General features: G+C 46.0%; 1 protein-coding gene across 4 annotated transcripts in view; it reads right to left on the bottom strand.

Moving 5' to 3' along the window:
* Positions 1-1,296: 1,296 nt before the first annotated feature.
* erc2 (ELKS/RAB6-interacting/CAST family member 2) overlaps positions 1,297-19,082 on the bottom strand; it is a 31,543-nt gene continuing 13,757 nt past the window's right edge. For 2 of the 4 annotated variants that reach the window (XM_058065460.2, XM_078794901.1), the window contains 15 exons: positions 18,564-18,638; positions 15,641-15,796; positions 14,040-14,207; positions 12,945-13,112; positions 12,591-12,728; positions 12,383-12,523; positions 12,174-12,314; positions 9,947-10,149; positions 7,957-8,082; positions 5,434-5,557; positions 5,152-5,312; positions 3,729-3,876; positions 3,050-3,655; positions 2,850-2,917; positions 1,297-1,436 (listed from right to left, as the gene is read on the bottom strand). In XM_058065460.2, coding sequence (XP_057921443.1) covers positions 2,891-2,917; positions 3,050-3,655; positions 3,729-3,876; positions 5,152-5,312; positions 5,434-5,557; positions 7,957-8,082; positions 9,947-10,149; positions 12,174-12,314; positions 12,383-12,523; positions 12,591-12,728; positions 12,945-13,112; positions 14,040-14,207; positions 15,641-15,796; positions 18,564-18,638 — 2,382 coding nt within the window. In that variant the 3' untranslated portion in view covers positions 1,297-1,436; positions 2,850-2,890. Of the gene's footprint in view, positions 1,437-2,633; positions 2,778-2,849; positions 2,918-3,049; positions 3,656-3,728; positions 3,877-5,151; positions 5,313-5,433; positions 5,558-7,956; positions 8,083-9,946; positions 10,150-12,173; positions 12,315-12,382; positions 12,524-12,590; positions 12,729-12,944; positions 13,113-14,039; positions 14,208-15,640; positions 15,797-18,563; positions 18,639-19,082 lie in introns of those variants that run through there. The other 2 variants (XM_078794900.1, XM_058065461.2) reach the window with 2 other exon arrangements.

Below are 19,082 nucleotides of genomic sequence, written 5' to 3'. Positions count from 1 at the left end.
ACATCATTCCTAAACCTTCCCAAATTCTCCATTCAAGGCTGCGTTCACACTGGTGGTTGAGTACTTTGGTCCAGAACAAAACAGTTCGTCCATCTTCTTCTGTTTAGCCACGGTGTTGATTGGGGTAGCAGTCCCGCGTCTTCGTGGTCGGACGTGTCTTGACCAGATGCCCGAGCCCCCTTATCTGGTTCCTGTTGGTACGGAGGAGTTTCGCCAGGATGACGGTGCTTCTCACTTCATCTCTAAGGGAGAGCCCAGCCAGCCTACGGCCGCTCATAGCCGCCATCTTGCTCTTTGGCTCATGGAGCTCATGAGCACAGGTAGGAACGTAGATGGAGTCGTGTAGCGGTCAGCTGATTTGTTTCTTGTAATAGCTGATAACGTTTTTACAGGCTTGTTATTTTTGTAAAACAACTTTTTTTATTGTCATAAAATGAGCAATCTTTTCATAATTTGAGCTGAGGTGAAGCCACGAGTCCACCACCACGTGTTCCTTTGCCGCCAACCAAACAGCGTGAACGCAGCCTCGGGATAAAGTTAAACTCTTGTTTGTTTTTTTCTGAATGTTATAAACTGCCCTCTAGCCACTTCTAAAAAATAAGCATAAAGGACAAAATAACCACATTTGATCTCATCAGTTTGAAATCTTATCACATAAATACACACCATAGATTTCTCTCTCTATCTATAATATATCTATCATAGAAATGTCCACGTTTGTTTGTTTTTTTTCTGTCTGGAGGAAGAAAGGGAGGGTCACTATTAGAAAGTTCGGTGGCGCCATCTACTGGTGGAAAGATGTACTGAACGTCACCTCCCTCTTACCCCCGGTTGGAAGTGTTCCCCAAGCGCCCCCTTGTGGCTTTGTATGTACAAACAGGTGTTTCCGTAGCCCCGCCGCACGCTGAAACCACTGAAGAATGGAGCACCAGCAGGAGCACAGTGGCTTCAAAACAAAAGAAGAAGAGGAGGTGCATAGTCTCTGATTGGTACGTTCCTCAGCCGCTCTGATTGGTCGCTAACCAATGGATTCATGCCACACGCACGTCTGCATAGATTGCTTTTACTACGTCTGGTTGACATGAGGCGAGAAGAAGCTGAGTCATGTGTCCAAGAAGGTGGCACCAGTAAAAAGGTAAGAAAGAGGCCTGTGTGTGTGGGATCTTCTCAGGGCTCACAGTCGGCAGGAAGGTCATGGAAGAAGGGCCAGATGTCAGCAGGGCAGTGAAGATCAAGACACGGTGGAGGTGGCCACAGGAGGAAAGCTGAACGCGAGGAGAACGTGACCTTGAAGTATCCACCCAGCGGGGAAGAGGTGGGTGACGGTCATGTGATCGTCTCAGCGGGCGGCAGGCGAGGTGCCCTTTGAGGAGGAAACACTTGAGAAGAAGTCTTGGTCCATCTCCAATCCTGTCTTTCTTCTGCTCCAAGGTCACCTGGAGAAGAGCATGAAAGTCATACCAAAGTTTTGACACACAGCATCCACTTCATCGTCTAGGGAATCAAACAGGGTTCTCCTTCTCAATGTTGGACTTGAATGAACCACAGCTCCACTGGTGCGGGCAGCACTCATGCAGCCCCGGGCCGTGAGCATCTTGCTACTCGCATATGCCAGCTACTTTGTCTCTATATCACTATATGTCTATACATCTATGCTGCTATATGTCTATATACATCTATACTGTTACACATCTATACTGTTATACATCTATACTACATACATCTATACTGCTATACATCTATACTGTTACACATCTATACTACATACATCTATACTACATACATCTATACTACATACATCTATACTACATACATCTATACTGCTATACATCTATACTGTTACACATCTATACTACTATACATCTATACTACATACATCTATACTGCTATACATCTATACTACACACATCTATACTGCTATACATCTATACTGTTACACATCTGTACTGTTATACATCTACTACATACATCTATAGTAGATACGTATAAATTGCTATACATCTATATTGCTATATATCTATGCTGCTATACGTCTATGCTACTATGCCTTTCATTCATTCATTTTCTATCGCTTATCCTCACGAGGGTCGCGGGGGTGCTGGAGCCTATCCCAGCTGTCTTCTTCGGGAGAGAGGCGGGGTACACCCTGGACTGGTGGCCAGCCAATCACAGGGCACATATAGACAAACAACCATTCACACTCACATTCATACCTATGGACAATTTGGAGTCGCCGATTAACCTAGCATGTTTTTGGAATGTGGGAGGAAACCGGAGTACCCGGAGAAAACCCACGCATGCACAGGGAGAACATGATGTAAACAAAGAAAACTAAGAGTGTAAAAGTGACTATAGGGGTGTTATTTCATGTCTACAGTGCTCTATTAATGTAATAATAAATCAATATTCAGAAAGTCCTGAAAAGCTTTTCTATGCTATCACTCCAACAGTATTCCAGATATTCCTTATGGATATTGACTCCTACCTGGCAGAAATAAAACCAGACTAATAAAGGTAATGTATATGCTATCTATTAATTTGCGATCAAACGGCCAAAGAAGAAGCATCATCAGGTCCTGACTGTACCTGCTCCTCAGTTATTCTCCCAGCCTGACTTTGCACAATCTCCTCTTCCCCCTTCTCAGAAAAGTCATCAGAAAAGAAAGAAAACGAATTGAGTTTCCCTTGGCGAGTGCAGGTAAGAAATGTTTGCTGGGGGGTGTGGTCATGTTTCATTGTCTGGCTGCGCTCCCCCCAGTAGCGACTGAACCAATCATCTGGCCAACAAGAAAACAGCAACAATCAGACACGGGAAAACAACACAGCAAATTGTCACAAGTTCATCTCACCCCTCCCAACAATGCTGGAACTTTGGTTGTCATAGTAACCTTTATGCCCAGATGCCTTCCTCGTCATCCTGTTGGGGGAGAAAAAGACGAGCTGTTAATAGCATACAGCATATCTGCGATGAAATAAGGGGGTGTCGCCAGACCAGACCAGACCACATTGGGTCTACGAGAGCGACACCACAACATGAGAGACATCTAACCTGGTCCGGCGAAGGGCGGTGACCAGCGTGCGGGGGTCCTCGGCCCGGCCCTCCACGATGATGGGGCGACGGGTGCCGTGGATGCTGGCCATGGTGGGGGCCCTGTGGGTGCTGAGGATGTTGGGGGTGCTGAGGGTGCTGAGGATGCGGGTGTTGAGGGTGGGGTCCCTGTTGGGGAGGACCATGTGGGTGCTGGGGATGCGGGTGCTGAAGCGGGGGATGCCCGTGAGGGTGCTGCTGCGGCGGCGGGTGCTGGAGGTGCTGTTGGTGCGGATGCTGAGGCTGCGGGGGGCGCGGATGCTGTTGATGCTGCGGGTGCTGGGGAGGCGGTTGAGGATGCTGAGGATGTTGACTGTGAGGGTACGGAAGTTGCGGTTGCTGAGGGTGGGGGTGCTGCGGGGCGGCCTGCGGGTGCTGCGGGTGCTGCGGGTGCTGCATGTGAGGGGCGTGAGCGTAGGGGACCTGCTGGGCGTGGGCCGGGTGGGGGTACTGGCTCTGGGGCTGTGGCTGGGGGTGAGGGGCCTGGGGCTGGGCGTGGTGTGGAGCGTGTGGATGGTATTGTTCATCTTCATAGTTATCAGCTATCAGCTTCATTCTGCTTTGAGTCTGTCGGACATGAGGACAACACGAGTCAATCAAAATCTTTCACGGTTGAAGGTGACTGTGGTGTGGTACTGACGTGCTGTTTCAGTTGGTGCATCAGTTTGTCTCGTTCCCTCTTGAGGGCCATCACCTCCTCTTGGGTCTTCTTTTTGTTGGAGGCAGACAGTTCCAGCAGTGCAATGTTAGCGTCTTTCTCACTAATGGCTGCCAGCAGAGCTTGTTGTCTGAAAAAGTGCACAGCAGTCATTCATTCATCCATTTTCTACAGTGTTTATAGTCATTAGTAGGGATGTTCCGATCAGGATTCTATGCTGCCGATAGTCATTCCCAAATTTTGCCCACACTTGCAAGTACAGCGGGTTGAGACCAGGGACCGGAGGATCACATCGCGAGCCTCAAACTCACCACACCAAGTGTGCCAAGCGTCGGGCCCCAAATGCCACACCAATCTAAGCTACCGATATCGTCCTTTTTCACTGACATCGGCCGATCAATCGGAGCACCCCAAAAGACAAACATGGCCGCCATCAACCAAAATGCAGACGTCATCCAGCCTTTGTCTAATGACCAAAAAACCTAGAGTATGTCTGCACTCTTTGATGACTAAGACGTAACCAGTCCTGTGTGACTTTTCGCTGACTAAAACGAGACTGGACGCAAATATTAGTGAGGGGGTCTGTCACAGACCGGTCCCCAACCTTTTCCACCCACGGAATTCCGACATTATAGACATCTGACGTGTATTATTTATGGTGTATTGTGTCCAGCTAAGACAGGATTAACATGTAATGAAAAACACTACATGAATACAGAGCCACCATCCACCAGTACCAGCCTGGACTTCATTCACGATAAAGAGCCCAAGTGGATTTTTTTGTTGTCTTAAATTATTACCAAATAATTTTTACCAAAAATACATTCATTCATTCTCTACCGATTATCCGCACAAGGGTCGCAGGGGGGGCTGGAGCCAATCCCAGCCAATCACAGGGCACATATAGACAAACAACCATTCACACTCACATTCATACCTATGGACAATTTGGAGTTGGTAATTAACCTAGCATGTTTTTGGAATGTGGGAGGAAACCGGAGTACCCGGAGAAAACCCACGCATGCACGGGGAGAACATGCAAACTCCACACAGAGATGGCCGAGGGTGGAATTGAACTCGGGTCTCCTAGCTGTGAGGTCTGCACGCTAACTATTCGACCGCCGTGCAGCCCGCTAGTATGCCTATTTATTATTAATTGTCAAAAAATATTTCCAGACAAGAAACGGACGTGCCATGAATGAGATCAATGAAAAAAAGGCTCTACTCTCATTTGGTGTGGAAGTGGTAAGTTGTTGGTTTGGAAATGCCTGGAAGAAGCCTGATGGTTACACGTATATGAAGAAGGCAGACACTTCTTTAAACGGCAAGGCGTCAGAAAACCAGGTCCAAACCCCAAAAATGATAGTGCACTGATGTTTCTCCATCCATGAATAAAACCACTCACTTCATCTCCAGAATCTCCTCCAGCTGTTTCCTGCGTTCCTGCCTCATGTTGGTGAGGTGACTGTCCCGCTCCTGCAGAGACTGCTGCGTGGACGACAGACGCTGCTTGGTGGAATCCAGTTCCTGCCTCGTCCTCTCCAGGGTGTTCATCAGCTCCTCCAGCTAGGTTGACAGACAGGAAGCCTTTTTAACTAGTGTAAGTCATCTTATATATAGACATATATAGATGCTTTAATTACGAGTTCCTACGAGGATGGACCAGATGAGATATGTTGAGACCCACCTTGGAGTGGTGGCCGCCCTCCAAGGAGCCGTCCTTCCGACCATCCTGTCCCAAGCCTTTCTTGTCCACTTGGGATCCTAGTTTGATGCTGGAGCCCTTCTTGGGCTGCTCTTTGCCTCCTTGCCTGCGGAAGCACACATCGTTCAGAGCTGCTTGGATAAAAGCTAAGAAGGTGCTGGAGGAGAGCTTGTTCTACAAAACCATGAAGCACAATCAAGCAGAGGTATGGATGACGGTTCCTGAATGGTGGCGGTCATGAAAGCACAGCAGACACACAAACTGATGGCCTCATGTTCATCATGGGATGACACTAACATGAGCACAGCAGTGGAGGAGGGGGGCGAGGAGGACGGTACCTACCTGGGAGCCAGACTGCATAGGAAGGGGAGGGGGGATGGTAGTAGAGAAGTAGGGACGACAGGACAAGTGGGGAACACGTTGGAAACCGCCAATCAAATGAAAAAACAATGAAAGACAAAACATTAAAAGCAGAACATCAACACAGAAGAAAAAAACACACACTCCCGTCATGTTTCCACCAACCAGTATCAGCTTCAAGTCACTCACAGTATCACACTTTCATTATCGCTATATCTCGGTTTTTCATACATGAATGAGTAAATGATGTCTATTAGCATATAGCATGTGGCTAACACAAGTGGTATGTAGTGCTGTGGTCACGAGGCCACTATGTATTGACCTTATGTATTGACTTGTGGACTCCTATTGAACAGCTACACACCATAACCAGTACAGAAAGCTTTCTAGATCTACCAGAATCTGCACCTACTCCAGCTGTATGTCTTGGATTTCGTGCTTTCCGCAAAAACAGTCAGTTTTAATGTATTCCACCCAAGACCTGCTCCACTAAAAGGTCCAGTGTGAGGTCCTTTAGCTGATCAGGAATCAGGAACTCCAACCACTTGTTCCTGATGTTTGCCTTGTTAGGAATTGTAAACAAATGTGTCTTTCCCTTACATCAGAACAAAAATACTTCCTGGGAGCCATTGCTAACACGGTAAACAGAGAAGCAGAGAGCGTATCTGGCTTACAGCACACGCCCATATAAGGAATCCTGTCCATGTGTGACATCACACACCGCCAGCTAGCAGTAAGTAACAGCTTATCAGTGTCTTAAGTCATGGAGCTGCTTGCATACAGGGGGCGGAGTTGCTAGTAGCAGTTTCCCAGAAGAAATTTGAGGTTAGCTTGTTAGCTAGCTAGCAATCTGTTGTGAATAAAGGTGACTATAGGGGTGTTACTTCATGTCCGCAGATCTCTAATAATGTTAAAGACTGCGTTTTCTATGCATAGCTTGGTGCAGCGGTGGTGAAGGAAGCAGAGCAAACAACAAAGCAACAAAAGAGAGAAAATGAGCATGGCTGAAGGCAGACGAGAAGGAGGTACCTGTGTAATATGGAAGTGGTTTTGTTTGGATAGAGCAGATGTAGTCCGGACATGCACAGTAGCTGAGCGACTCAACCACATTTTAGCCTCGCGCTCTACTACATAGCCAGTGACTGAACTCTGAAGTTGTCCTTTCTCCAGACAAGTTGTTTCTTTTTCATTTTTATACAAGACTCCACTAAATGTAATTATATTGTCATATCGTGATACTCCATATCGCCCAACCCTAGTATGGATCATCGAGCTTGGACCCTTTTGACAAGGCAAAGGACAAAAGAAGTGAAGTAAACTGTACTACTTGGTGGAAATGGAGCTTAAGTTGACTGTCAAACATCACTGAAGACTCAATGTGCACCAGTAACGACATCCAAGGAATGCAGGATGCACGTTCCCTGAAAAACTCCGAACCGTGTGCATCTGCCGCCAAGACAGAGGGAGGCAGACATGCAGTCAGACAGGCAAAGACCAGTTGGGTCAAAGAACAGGGGAAGAGGAGTTTGGGGAGTCAACAAGCGAGCCACACGGGAGAGAGCTGGGGGAGAAGAGAACCAGTTAGGGATGCGGGGGTCGGTCGGACACAAGTGACCGGATGTTTGAGTCTGGACCCTACCTACAGGAGCCCCCCACTCACTGAGCATGTGGACCTGGACATTCATGCAGGCCACCGGGGCGAGCATATCCCTCAATGTCTGCTAGGCCAAGCTAGGCAGGGCAGGGGTGATGATGGGGGAGGTGGGGGTCAGGGAGTGGGCAGCACATGGTGAAGAAAGTGAGTAATGTTACCAGGGTGGGATTTGAGACTGGGGGAGAAGGCTGTCTGGATATGAAAAGGGGAAGCGTGCTAAAATGTTTAAAAATGTATCAGCATGTTCCGCAGTCATGAAATGCTCCATAAAAGTCAACATACATAATTGTCTCTCTTGGCCAATTTATTAGACTCAACGCTAATAAATTGTCTGGTTAAGGCTGCAACGCAAACACATCCAAGGAAAAAAAAAGTCAAAGATGAACGCAGGGATGTTTGCGTCACATGACCTCCAGCATCAACTCTGACGCAAACATCCACCAATCACAGACCGCAACCGCCGAGCTCCAGTGCCCGGGCAGAGCACTCACTTTCCCAGGAAGTCCCACACCATTCCCCCTATCTGCTGGGGGGCGGCAGACACAGAGGGGAGAGGGTCAGGGGGGGCTCTGCCACCAAGACGAGGGGTGGGGCGAGGGGCAGAGTGAGGAGGGGGGCTGAGGTGTGAGACGAAATAATCGGACGTCGGAAGATGAAGAAAGGGAGAGGTCAGTGTGGAGGTAGAAGAGGGAGCAGGGCAGAGGAAGTGGATAAGGATGTAAAGAAGAAAACTTTATTAATCCCCCCGCTAGCAAACGAATGCAACAACTACATGAAGACACCTCTCTCTGGGAGGGAAGCACCGACTCCTTTGCCGTCCGATAAGTCAAGTGGTACACTCCTCCAAATGCTAAACATGGTCAATGTGAAGAATACCCATGTGGTAGACCTTCCACCCTCCCTACGTTCGCTTGACTCTGTCGATGCATTTAAGAGTAACCTTAAAACTCACTTGTTTTTGCAGGCATACCCAGCTCAGTAGATTTAGGGTACTATGACCATCATATATTTATGTCTATTTTATTGTATACTGTTTTTATGTACTGTTTTATGTCTATTTTTATTGTACATTGTTTTATTGTATTTTTTATGTGTATTTTAACCCTGTGTTTTGCCTTTTGTGAAGCACTTTGTGACTTTTGTCTGAGAAAGGTGCTATATAAATAAAACTTACTTACTTACTTACTTACTAGTGGTGGATCTTAAGGAGGTTCTAAGTAATGGTAATGGTAATGGTTTAATTTCATTTGAACATGCATCAGATTACAATTGAATGCATCACATAATCAGTTCCCAGTTCCACATGTCCAAAAGGAGTAGGAAGAAGCAAAGCTTATTAAATCCTACCCCTCCATCTGGTACTTTTACAATCAGTAACTGTTACATTTGTTCACTTCCTGCTTTCATCATATAGTTTAAGGTTTTTTTTTTCATTTTCTCACGTACCGAAGTACGAGGTGATATGACCATACGGTGACATAATGGGTACCATAGTAAGTGTCAATATAGTGATATATATAGCACATCATGACTGGTTCAAGACTCTTCATCCTTGTATTTAGCAAACATCAACTTCTTGTATTGGGAGTGAGAGCATTCAGGTGAAATAGGCCGTGGACGAAAAGTTGAAGAGCACAGCCTTTAAAACACAAAATGTTGGTAAAAATGTGGATTGAATGTGATTTAGTGTCAGGTGTTCACACTGTCATCATCTCCTGATGGTAAAGGCTCTCATTGACGGTTCTGATGGCTTCCAACGTTACTGGTATGACAAGGAGATCCCACCTGAGATGTTTTCCACTATCATCATCCATCCAGTCCATGGAACGATGGAGCTTTGGGTCGTGCAAGGGTGTCAAACGGCAGTCGGCTATATGGAGATGTTGCAGGGGGCATCCCTCATGACCTATTTCACTTGAATGCTTCTTTGCCATCAGTTGCTTTTTGGTCTCACTCCCATTTCTTCTTTTTGCATTATCAAGCTCTGCTTAGAACCTCCTTAAGATCCACCACTGCCACATGGACATTCTTCACATTGACCTTGGAGGAGATCATTAGTCAATATAATATAGTCTGACTCACGGTTTCATCTTACAAACAACATTAAAGTCATCACACAGCAACCTAACACTCAAACATGATACCTCAGAAATATACCTTACCATTACATTATTAACTACCTAAGTGACAACAGTATACACAGTACAGAAATATGAAGTGCACAACGTCCCTCAAACAATATAACCGCCAACGACACACAATACACACACTGGCCACCTAGCTAGGTACAGTACACCTATACAGTAGAATGTAAGACGACTTGCATCAAAACATTTATAAACACAATGGTGATCGCAGTGGATATTCTTGTCATGTGAAAACTGTCCTTAATTATATTTAGTACATGTACAGTAGATGCGTATGAAAGTTGTCAGCAGACAATAAAGTAGCACACGTGTCAAAACGACCTGAGCATCCTACCTCTCCAACTCCGCAATCTTCTTGTCTTTGTCGTTCTTCTCGGTCTCCACCTCCCGCAGGATGTCCAGGAGCCTCTCCACCTCAGCCTGAGCCTTGCTGGCCTCGTCTTTGTAGTAGTTCACCTCCTTCTCCAGCAGCTTCACTCGGTCCACGTACTCCGGGTTCCCTCTGGGGCCCGACTGATGCTCCACCTCGTGGGCCTTCTGCACCCGCACAGGCAAAACACACACACAGATATGGAGTCAGCGCCAAGATGTTGGTCATATCATCGAGTCCACTTGCTTTATTCCCATCCGTCTGCCTGCATGGAAGACGTCGAGTAAATTAGACAAGGGTGTCATATTTGTGGTGCTGGCTCCTTTACTTGAACAGAGCGATACGGAGAAGGTGGCATGGAGACAACTGGACTTCTTTTGTTGTTTGAAGTTGTTTCACCTTTAACCCAAAAGGTGTGGAGCTCCCGTCCTTACGTGTCTCTGTTGGGTGTGGCCCGTGAAGGACCCTCTTGCATCATAAATAAAGATTTTTTGTAACAACAACCTCCATCCACAGCTAAAACGTAGAAGTGAGGTGAAACATCTTCAACCAAGAAAAAGAGTCCACTTGGTTCCATTCAACCTTCCGTGGATGACTGACAATCTACACAGCCATAATTTAGCTCAATTTAACGGCCCTATGAGATTGACTTTGCACACACACACACACACACACACACACACACACACACACACACACACACACACACATATACATATATATACGGAGCTGTGTTTTGTATTACCAAGCACACAAATGCAAACAACAACAACAACGTCAATGCCGCATGAATGCCAAGGACGTCCAGCACACAGCAGCAGCCACACGTGGACACAGGCGGTGTCCGGAGTACAGCCTCCGCCAAACCACTGCGGTGAAGTCCGACCACACGGGAGATGGTGGCCCAAGCGTGACGACACTGATACAACATGCAACATGGTGTCATGCAAACTGCTCAATATTGCATATTTGTCTGAAGCAAAATACAGAAGACCATCGCTGGCTAGCATGTTAGCAATTTTCACTCGAACGCTTCTTTGCAATAAACTGCTTACTCACTCATTCACTTGCATTTTCGATCTCTACTTAGAACCTTCTTAAAGGAGACTCATGATGCTCATTTTGGGGCTTTTGTATTGACTAATGGAGTAGCTACACAACATAACCTGCACACAAATCTTTCTAGATCTTCCAGACTCTTCCTGCAGTGTTCCTTGGGTTTGCTACCACCCGCCCTCCAGCGTATACCCGGGCATGCCCATATAAGGAACTCAGTGTTTAAAAAAAACACAGCGCACCGAACCATCCTAAAACTGCTTTCAGGACTCAACTATAAACCGTGTTAGCATCGTTTATCAACACCAGAAAACAACATTGCATCACATACATCACATACATCCAACCTGGTACAAAAGGAATAGAATAGACTTGGAAAAAAATGGAGCACAGACGTGACAAACACAACAAACACTTGCAGAAGGCTGCCTAATGTGAAGCTCCTCGTCCACCAGAACAGGGCAATGATCCACATGCATTGGGGGTAGGGACAGGAGGGAGGACGGGAGGGGGTAGGGGCAGAAGCACAGCCTCATGTACTGGAAGGGGGGGTGGGGTGGGAGGGGCATGTATCATAGTTCAACGCCCTCATGCAGTCCGTGTTGTGGCTGAAGAGATCGGAACTTACAGGATTGTTCATGTGACTGAAAAGCTGCTCAGCTTGCTACGTAGCGACAGGAAGGGGGCGGGTCGGAGGTGGGATCAGGGTCGGGAGAGGACGTGTTAGGCAGGAGACAACAGCAGGACTTTGTTATTCATGGTTACATCTTGACACAGCACGGACAAATGCAGAGGACCAGACGGGGTGGAGAGGGGTGTCCTATCATTTTTATATGATGACATTTTAAAAGCATTTTTTTTTTTTTTTAAATGGGACAATCAATCAGCCACCAATCGAAACGATGGCCGTGCGGCGGCAGCCCTACACGTGTGCTGTGTCACGTAGGGTTTCCAACACCCGTATTGAGCCAACGAGGAACGCTCTCGACAACACGAGTCTGTAAAAGCTTCACTTCGACTAAACCCATCCATGCCAAAGACTGATGAAACATAACTTAAAACTTCATTGTTCACTTCACGGTGAGAAGATGTGTTGTAGATACCAGAAAGTGAAGAAAGTCAACATGAAGCTTACCTTCTGCAACTGCGTCTCCAACTTACTGCACTCCTCTTTTTTCTGCTCAATTGCGATCTCCAAGGACTTGAGCTTTGAGTCTTTTTTAAGGCCAGAAGACGCCAAAGACGACGCGTGCTCCTTGAGATCGATGAGGCTGGACTGAAGGTGAAGAACAAGAACAAGGGTTAGGACGGTGTAAAGATAACAAATGCACGCGTGTCACCAACCTCTTTGTCTGTTAATTCTATCTGCAGGTTGTTGACTTTCTCCTTGAGGTCCTTGTTCTCCTTCTTGTAGGCGTCCACTTCCTCCAAACGTTCTCTGTCTTCCCTCTCCCTTTGGTCCTTCAGACGTTCGATGATTCTCTCCTGGCAGGATTCAGAGGAAGCACGTGGAATGAAAAGTACACATTGGGAGTCAATTAGAGAGCTCTACCTTCTCTGACAGCGCCTCCTCCAGGGTGGCCAAGGCAGTGTCGGTGTTGGTGGAGTCGGTCTGCAGAGACTTGACGCGGTCCTTCAGGTTGCTGAGCTGCTTGTCTTTGTCCCTCAGTTGCTCCTGCAAGTTCTCGATCTGCAGAGGAGGATACCATAGAGGAGCGAGTGAAGACATATGGAGATATTATTGTTATTTCGAGCCATGTATCACATATCGCATTTCCCCCTTGAGAAAAAGGCGCAAAAATGAGAGCTCTCACTCTGACTTGTTTTAACAGAAGTTAACTAATTCAAACCGGGACCCAAACCTACTCATCATTTGGTGAAAAGTATCACTTTTGATGATGGTTACCTTCTTCTGCAGGACATTGATTTTCCTTTCTTTGACCTCTAGCATGTCCTTCATGTCCCTGATTTCCCCAGCGAGAGTGCCTTTCTCTTCCGTCAGGTCCTGCAGCTGCTTGGTTTTCTTGTTGAGGAAGGACTCTTTCTCCTCCAGACGCAGACGGAGCGCATCCACCTGATAGCAGAAGAAGCAGAGAATACTTTTGCATTGTGTGCTGCAGGAAAAGATGCCAAAAAAAAGACTCATTTTGAGATAGTAGACGGGAACTTCCTGTTAGGGTCACAATATGTGAAGTATTTCCATAATGCCTCATATTAACTCTCTAACAAGATCTACATACTGTATTGTATACAACTCTGGGAAAAACTGTTGATTTTGTTAATACTTGGGTTGTTTATATTTTTTTTATATTGTGTATTTTGTACTGCTTAACTTACTCTGTACTCTTGCTGCTATGCAATACAAATTTCCCCACTGAGGGACGAATAAAGGCATATCTTAATCTTAATCTTAATCTTAATCTTAATCTTAATTTTAATCTTAATCTTAATCTTAATCTTAATCTTAATCTTAATCTTGATCTTAATATGAGGCTAACCAGTGCCACAAAATAATAATAAAAGATAATGCTACTCATGGGCTGCATGAGTGGTTAGCACGTAGACCTTACAGCTAGGAGACCAGGGTTCAATTCCACACTCGGCCATCTCTGTGTGGAGTTTACATGTTCTCCCCGTGCATGCGTGGGTTTTCTCCGGGTACTCCGGTTTCCTCCCACATTCCAAAAACATGCTAGGTTAATTGGCGACTCCAAATTGTCCATAGTTATGAATGTGAGTGTGAATGGTTGTTTGTCTATATGTGCCCTGTGATTGGCTGGTCACTAGTCCAGGGTGTACCCCGCCTCTCGCCTCTCAAAGACAGCTGGGATAGGCTCAGCACCTCCCGCGACCGCTTGTGAGAACTTCCTGTTTGATCAAGATTTGTGTTTGTGATTGTGGCTGCAGCTGTACTATTGTTGTGTTTTGATGCCATTTCAAACAATGAGTGTGTATATTTACAGCAGTGGTTAGCGTCGCTCTACTTTGGCTCGGCAGTTACCTCTGTTTGCAGGATGGCTGCCCGTTGCTCTTTGGCAGTGAGAGACTCTTTCAGCACCTCGATGTGCTGTTTGCAGTCCGAGTTCTGGTTGTTGAGGGTCTCGAGTTTTGTCTGCAGAGCCAGCAACTCTGACTCCTTCTTGGACAACTCCTGCTTGAGCTGGTCAATCTGCGCGCACACACACATTAAAAATCCTTTAGCAATGCTTTCATCAATGCACATTCTCATTAAAACTGCATTTGAGAGCCCCCCACTCCCCCACCCCACCCCACCCCACCGCACCTGCATTCATCATATATTATACATCATTGCTATTTATGATGCATGCAAAGAGGTGTAAAAATAGCAGAACAAAACTGTGGACGGGCCTCCACCCGGGTGAGGAACACGAGGATGAGTGAGTAAACAGAAAGTCGATGCTCAGGAGAAACAGATGAGTCCTCAGAGGGACGCATGCACCAGTTAGCATGATGGCAGACTGCAGAGGCTTCATATGGTGACAGCGTGAGAGAGGACTAACAGTGAGAGATACATTTTAAGGAATGCACACGTAGCCGCATTAAGTGAGGGACAGGAAGTGGAACTGCCTCGCGATGGCGTCACGCATCTGCTCGGTAAACAAATACGGTACATATGAAAGACATATTTTTATTGTGATCTTAAGGAACGCTGCGACTTCTACATTTCTAAGCCGATTACAAAATTCCAAAATCCATTCATTCAAAGTCAGGACTTTTGTGCAGTTATTCACAGCACAAAAAATTCCCACTTTTTCCCGACATGCCCGTTTTTTCATAATACTGAATGCCTTTGAATTTCTTAGATCTAAGGCAAATGCTTCCACATTTCTCAATAGATTCCAGACGCATGCATTCAGTAAATTGTGTTATTATCCACATCACAGCAATTCCCATTTTTACTGAATGCCTTTGATCTACTTAGATCTAAGGAAAATGTTTCCACATTTCTCAATAGATTCCGGACGCATGCATTCAGTAAATTGTGTTATTATCCACATCACAGCAATTCCCACTTTTACTGAATGCCTTTGATCTACTTAGATCTAAGGCAAATGCTTCCACATTTCTCAATAGATTCCAGACGCATGCATTCAGTAAATTGTGCTATTATCCATATCACAGCAATTCCCACTTTTACCGAATGCCTTTGATCTACTTAGATCTAAGGAAAATGCTTCCACATTTCTCAAAAGATTCCAGATGCATACATTCAGTAAATTGTGTTATTATCCACATCACAGCAATTCCCACTTTTACTGAATGCCTTTGATCTACTTAGATCTAAGGCAAATGTTTCCACATTTCTCAATATATTCCAGACACATGCATTCAGGAAATTGTGTTATTATCCACATCACAGCAATTCCCACTTTTCTTGACATGTCTATGCTCGATGCCTTTGATCTAAATGGTAAATGTTGCTTTGACACTGTTAGCACATTGACCTACTGATGATGCATTACTGTAGCCCAAATGATGAGGATGATTACGGCGCGTCAAGCGTTTCTGTGATAACAGCCAACAAGACACTTTGCTGACACATCAAATCCCCGCATTGGCTAAGCAGGACAGGACGCCTACCTTGGTCTTCATAAACTTGGAGTGGTTCTTGTAGACCTCCATTTGCTTGATCTCCTCCTCGCGGTCCTCCGTGTTCAGCAAACCGTTTGCCTTCAACATTTGGATCTCATCCTCCAGGTCTCGAATGTTGCGCTCCAGCGAGGCGATTTTGGTGTCCTGCGCACAAACATGCAGACGAGAGACACCTCAGAATCCGGACCGGCATCACAAGTTGTTTGCACAACACAAAAGAAGTGAACTCAAGTCCAGAAAAGCAGAAAGAAAAGATCAGGTAGCTCATGACAACGAGAGGCAAACACAGGGTCTGCATCTGTCAGTGAAGTCAGCAGCTTGCTATAGGCTGATGCAGCTCAGGAGGACAAATCACCATGAGGACCAGAAGATCAGCCTGGACCAGAAGATCAGCCCGGACCGGAGAGAAACGCGTGGCAGAAAAGTAAGAAGCTGCAGAGTCAGATCCATGCAGCAGCCTGTCTCAGGGCTGCGACTTGCTTGACTTGCTTTTTAAATAAATAATACAACGTCTTTAAGATTAGCCATGCTCCGTTGCTCCTCTCACGCAACCTTCTTCTCTGTTCTTGTCTTTTTCTTCCTCCTCGTGGCTCTGAACTTCTCAACTTGTAAGTGGGTTCATTCATGGACCACCGCGGGGGTGATGAAACCTCAGTGGAAGCAATGGCAGGACTACATCCCAATAGCGTGGACATCCATCAACACATATCGCCACAAAACAACACGAGACGCCGTACCTTGGAAAGAGGGAGATTTTATCCTGTCCACATGTCATGGCTGCTGCATCCACTAAATGTTTTCCCTGTCGTTCTCCCACTCTGCTGCTTGCATACTGGCCTGTCGCCGTCATAAACAACCACACCTGTTTCCATGGCAGCAGCAGCAGGCAGGATCCACACTGTGCACGCTGTGCACGCTCTCGGCTCGGCGAGGAGGAGAGGGCGGAAAAGGGGACGGGAGGGAGGGAGGATTATTGGCGCTTCCATCAGCAACACCACCGCACAGGAGAGGAAGCCGGAGAGAGGGAAGAGAGGGGGGCGATGCGGGGGTCTTCCTGCACAGGGCAAGAGGAGGAGGCGGGTCTTCCCTTAATTGACAAGGATCCCGTGAGCTGGTGGGCCACGTGACCAACGGCGGAGGAGACGGAGGAGTGGGGCGGTGCTTGCTCTGCGATGATGTCATGGTTTATTTTGAGGAAGTGATGTCAGGCCTCTGCAGTGAGGCTGCTGGTGTCGACAGAGATCCGCTCGCCCGATTGGCCCAAATTTCTCCTCGGTCAGATCCAGTTCTCAAATGAGCACCTTTTCACTTATTTCCACACCGTGATGCAATTCATCATGCATGCATGTAGCACATGGATGCTATAGATCCATGCATGTTTGTCTGCAAACGCATCTCTCTGGTGATGATATACACTTTGTCAGCCTGCAGGTCCCAAAGATCTACCTCCTAGTATAAATATATACCAGAAAATACACATTTACTAAAGATGTACTGCATGTACATCAGAGTGTATATACATATATATATATATCAGTGATTTTACTCTTACTATACAACACACCATGGTTTTGACCCCTTCCTGATTTCTTTTTTTTCATGTTTGTCAAACTTAAATGTTTTACATCATCACACAAATGTAAACATTAGTCATTGACAACACAACTGAACACAAAATGCAGTTTTCAAATGGAGGAAGAGCTACATGCCCCCCTCCCCTTAAAACGAATGAACTTTATCAGTGTGGAAAAGGTTCTAAAGCCATTTCTAAAGCTTTGGGACTCCAGCCAACCGCAGTGAGAGCAGTTATCCACAAATGGCCAAAACATGGAAGAGTGGTGAAACCAACCGGCCAACCAAAATGACCCCAAGACTCATCCAGGAGGTCACAAAACACCCCACAACAACATCCAAAGAAGTTCATGACACCACCATAAGAAAAGGCACTGGCAAAAACCAGTTCCAAGGCCAAAACCACTGGTGAACAAATACAATATTAAGGCCGGTAAAACATCTGGATGATTCCCAAGGTCTTTGTAAAAATACTCTGTGGTCTGACTAGACAAAAGTTAAACTTTCTGGAAGGTGTGTGTCCCATTCCATTTGAGAAAAACAATAGCCAAATATAGTGGTGGTAGTGTAGTGGTCTGGGGGTGTTTTAAATGTTAAAATGAAGCATGAATTCAGCTGAAGGAGAATGTGGGGCCATCCGTGGGTGAACTGAAGCTGAAAGCAAGTTGGCTTCTGCAGCAAGACCATGATCCAAAACCCAGCAGCAGGTCCACCAAAGCAAATGAAGACTATGGAGCGAGCGGCCTAGTCAAAGTCCTGAGCTGAATCCTATTGAGATGCTGCGGCATGGCCTTCAAAAGGCGCTTGATGCTGGAAAAGCCTCCAATGTGCACTTGTTAGCTTTAGGGCCAATCACTTGACATCTACCATGTGACCCTCACGCCCATGTTGATCTACAGGTAGCTCACGATCAACATAATGGGCACCCATGATTGATAGGATTATTGTCAACAATTGCAGTTGTATCACCAAAAGCGACAACGAAACACGTCACAGCAGGCCGGTATGCACACATGATGATTGCGTGTTTTGATTACACTCTGCAACCAACTGAAACGGGGAAAGGTGTTATTGAATCTCCATGTTGACACAGCTGCCACTCAAACACAGTGATAGACAAATCTGTCTGATAGTGTGCTGACTCAGCAGAAGATGACAACAAAGACAACAGACTTCCATGAAAACACACACGGCCTGTGTTTACACATGTGAACATGACACCAATATCATCGACACAGGTCCTAGAGTGACAGATCGGATCTCTAAATGAGTTGTATCATTCCCTACTAGTACATATAACATATAAATTCTACCATAACAGAATGATAAAAAGTCTTACTTTCATCTCTATGATGGTTTGCAGGGCCTTGGTTTTGCTTGGATCTTGATGCAGCTGATTTCTTCTGTGCAGCTCCTGATTAAGCCACAAACATGCAAAGCAAACATGGTGTCAATGCCCACGGTTGGCATTATCAGTGCTCTCGAACCCTTGAACAATACGAGCTATGAGTTACGCACTTGTTGTTTTAGACATCAGCTGGAATGCTACAAAAGTATCGTTAGCTTCCTTGTTCCCTTTTAAAAGGAAAAGTGCACGTTTTGCCCATCATACAATCCTTATGTGAGACACAAACGCACGTGTCTTCTAAAGATATACAAACAGATAAAAAGAGACAGCTAAGAATGCACGTCAAGGGGCACAACTATCCGCCATTTTTATTCTTGTTATTGTTATGAATATTGTTACACCCAAGAACTACGTTACTGGCGTATTGACAACTGGCTATTAGCAGGCTAGCGACTAGCTAGAGCACACACTGGCTTCCGATTGCCTCAGGTCATTAGCCAAAGGTAATGC

This window comes from Doryrhamphus excisus, linkage group LG11 (assembly GCF_037039965.1).
Source record: "Doryrhamphus excisus strain RoL-2023G ecotype Guam linkage group LG11, RoL_Dexc_Guam_v1.1, whole genome shotgun sequence".
Classification (NCBI taxonomy): domain Eukaryota; kingdom Metazoa; phylum Chordata; class Actinopteri; order Syngnathiformes; family Syngnathidae; genus Doryrhamphus; species Doryrhamphus excisus.
Note: the sequence above shows the minus strand (reverse complement) of the source record. Positions and strands in the feature narration are given on the sequence as shown.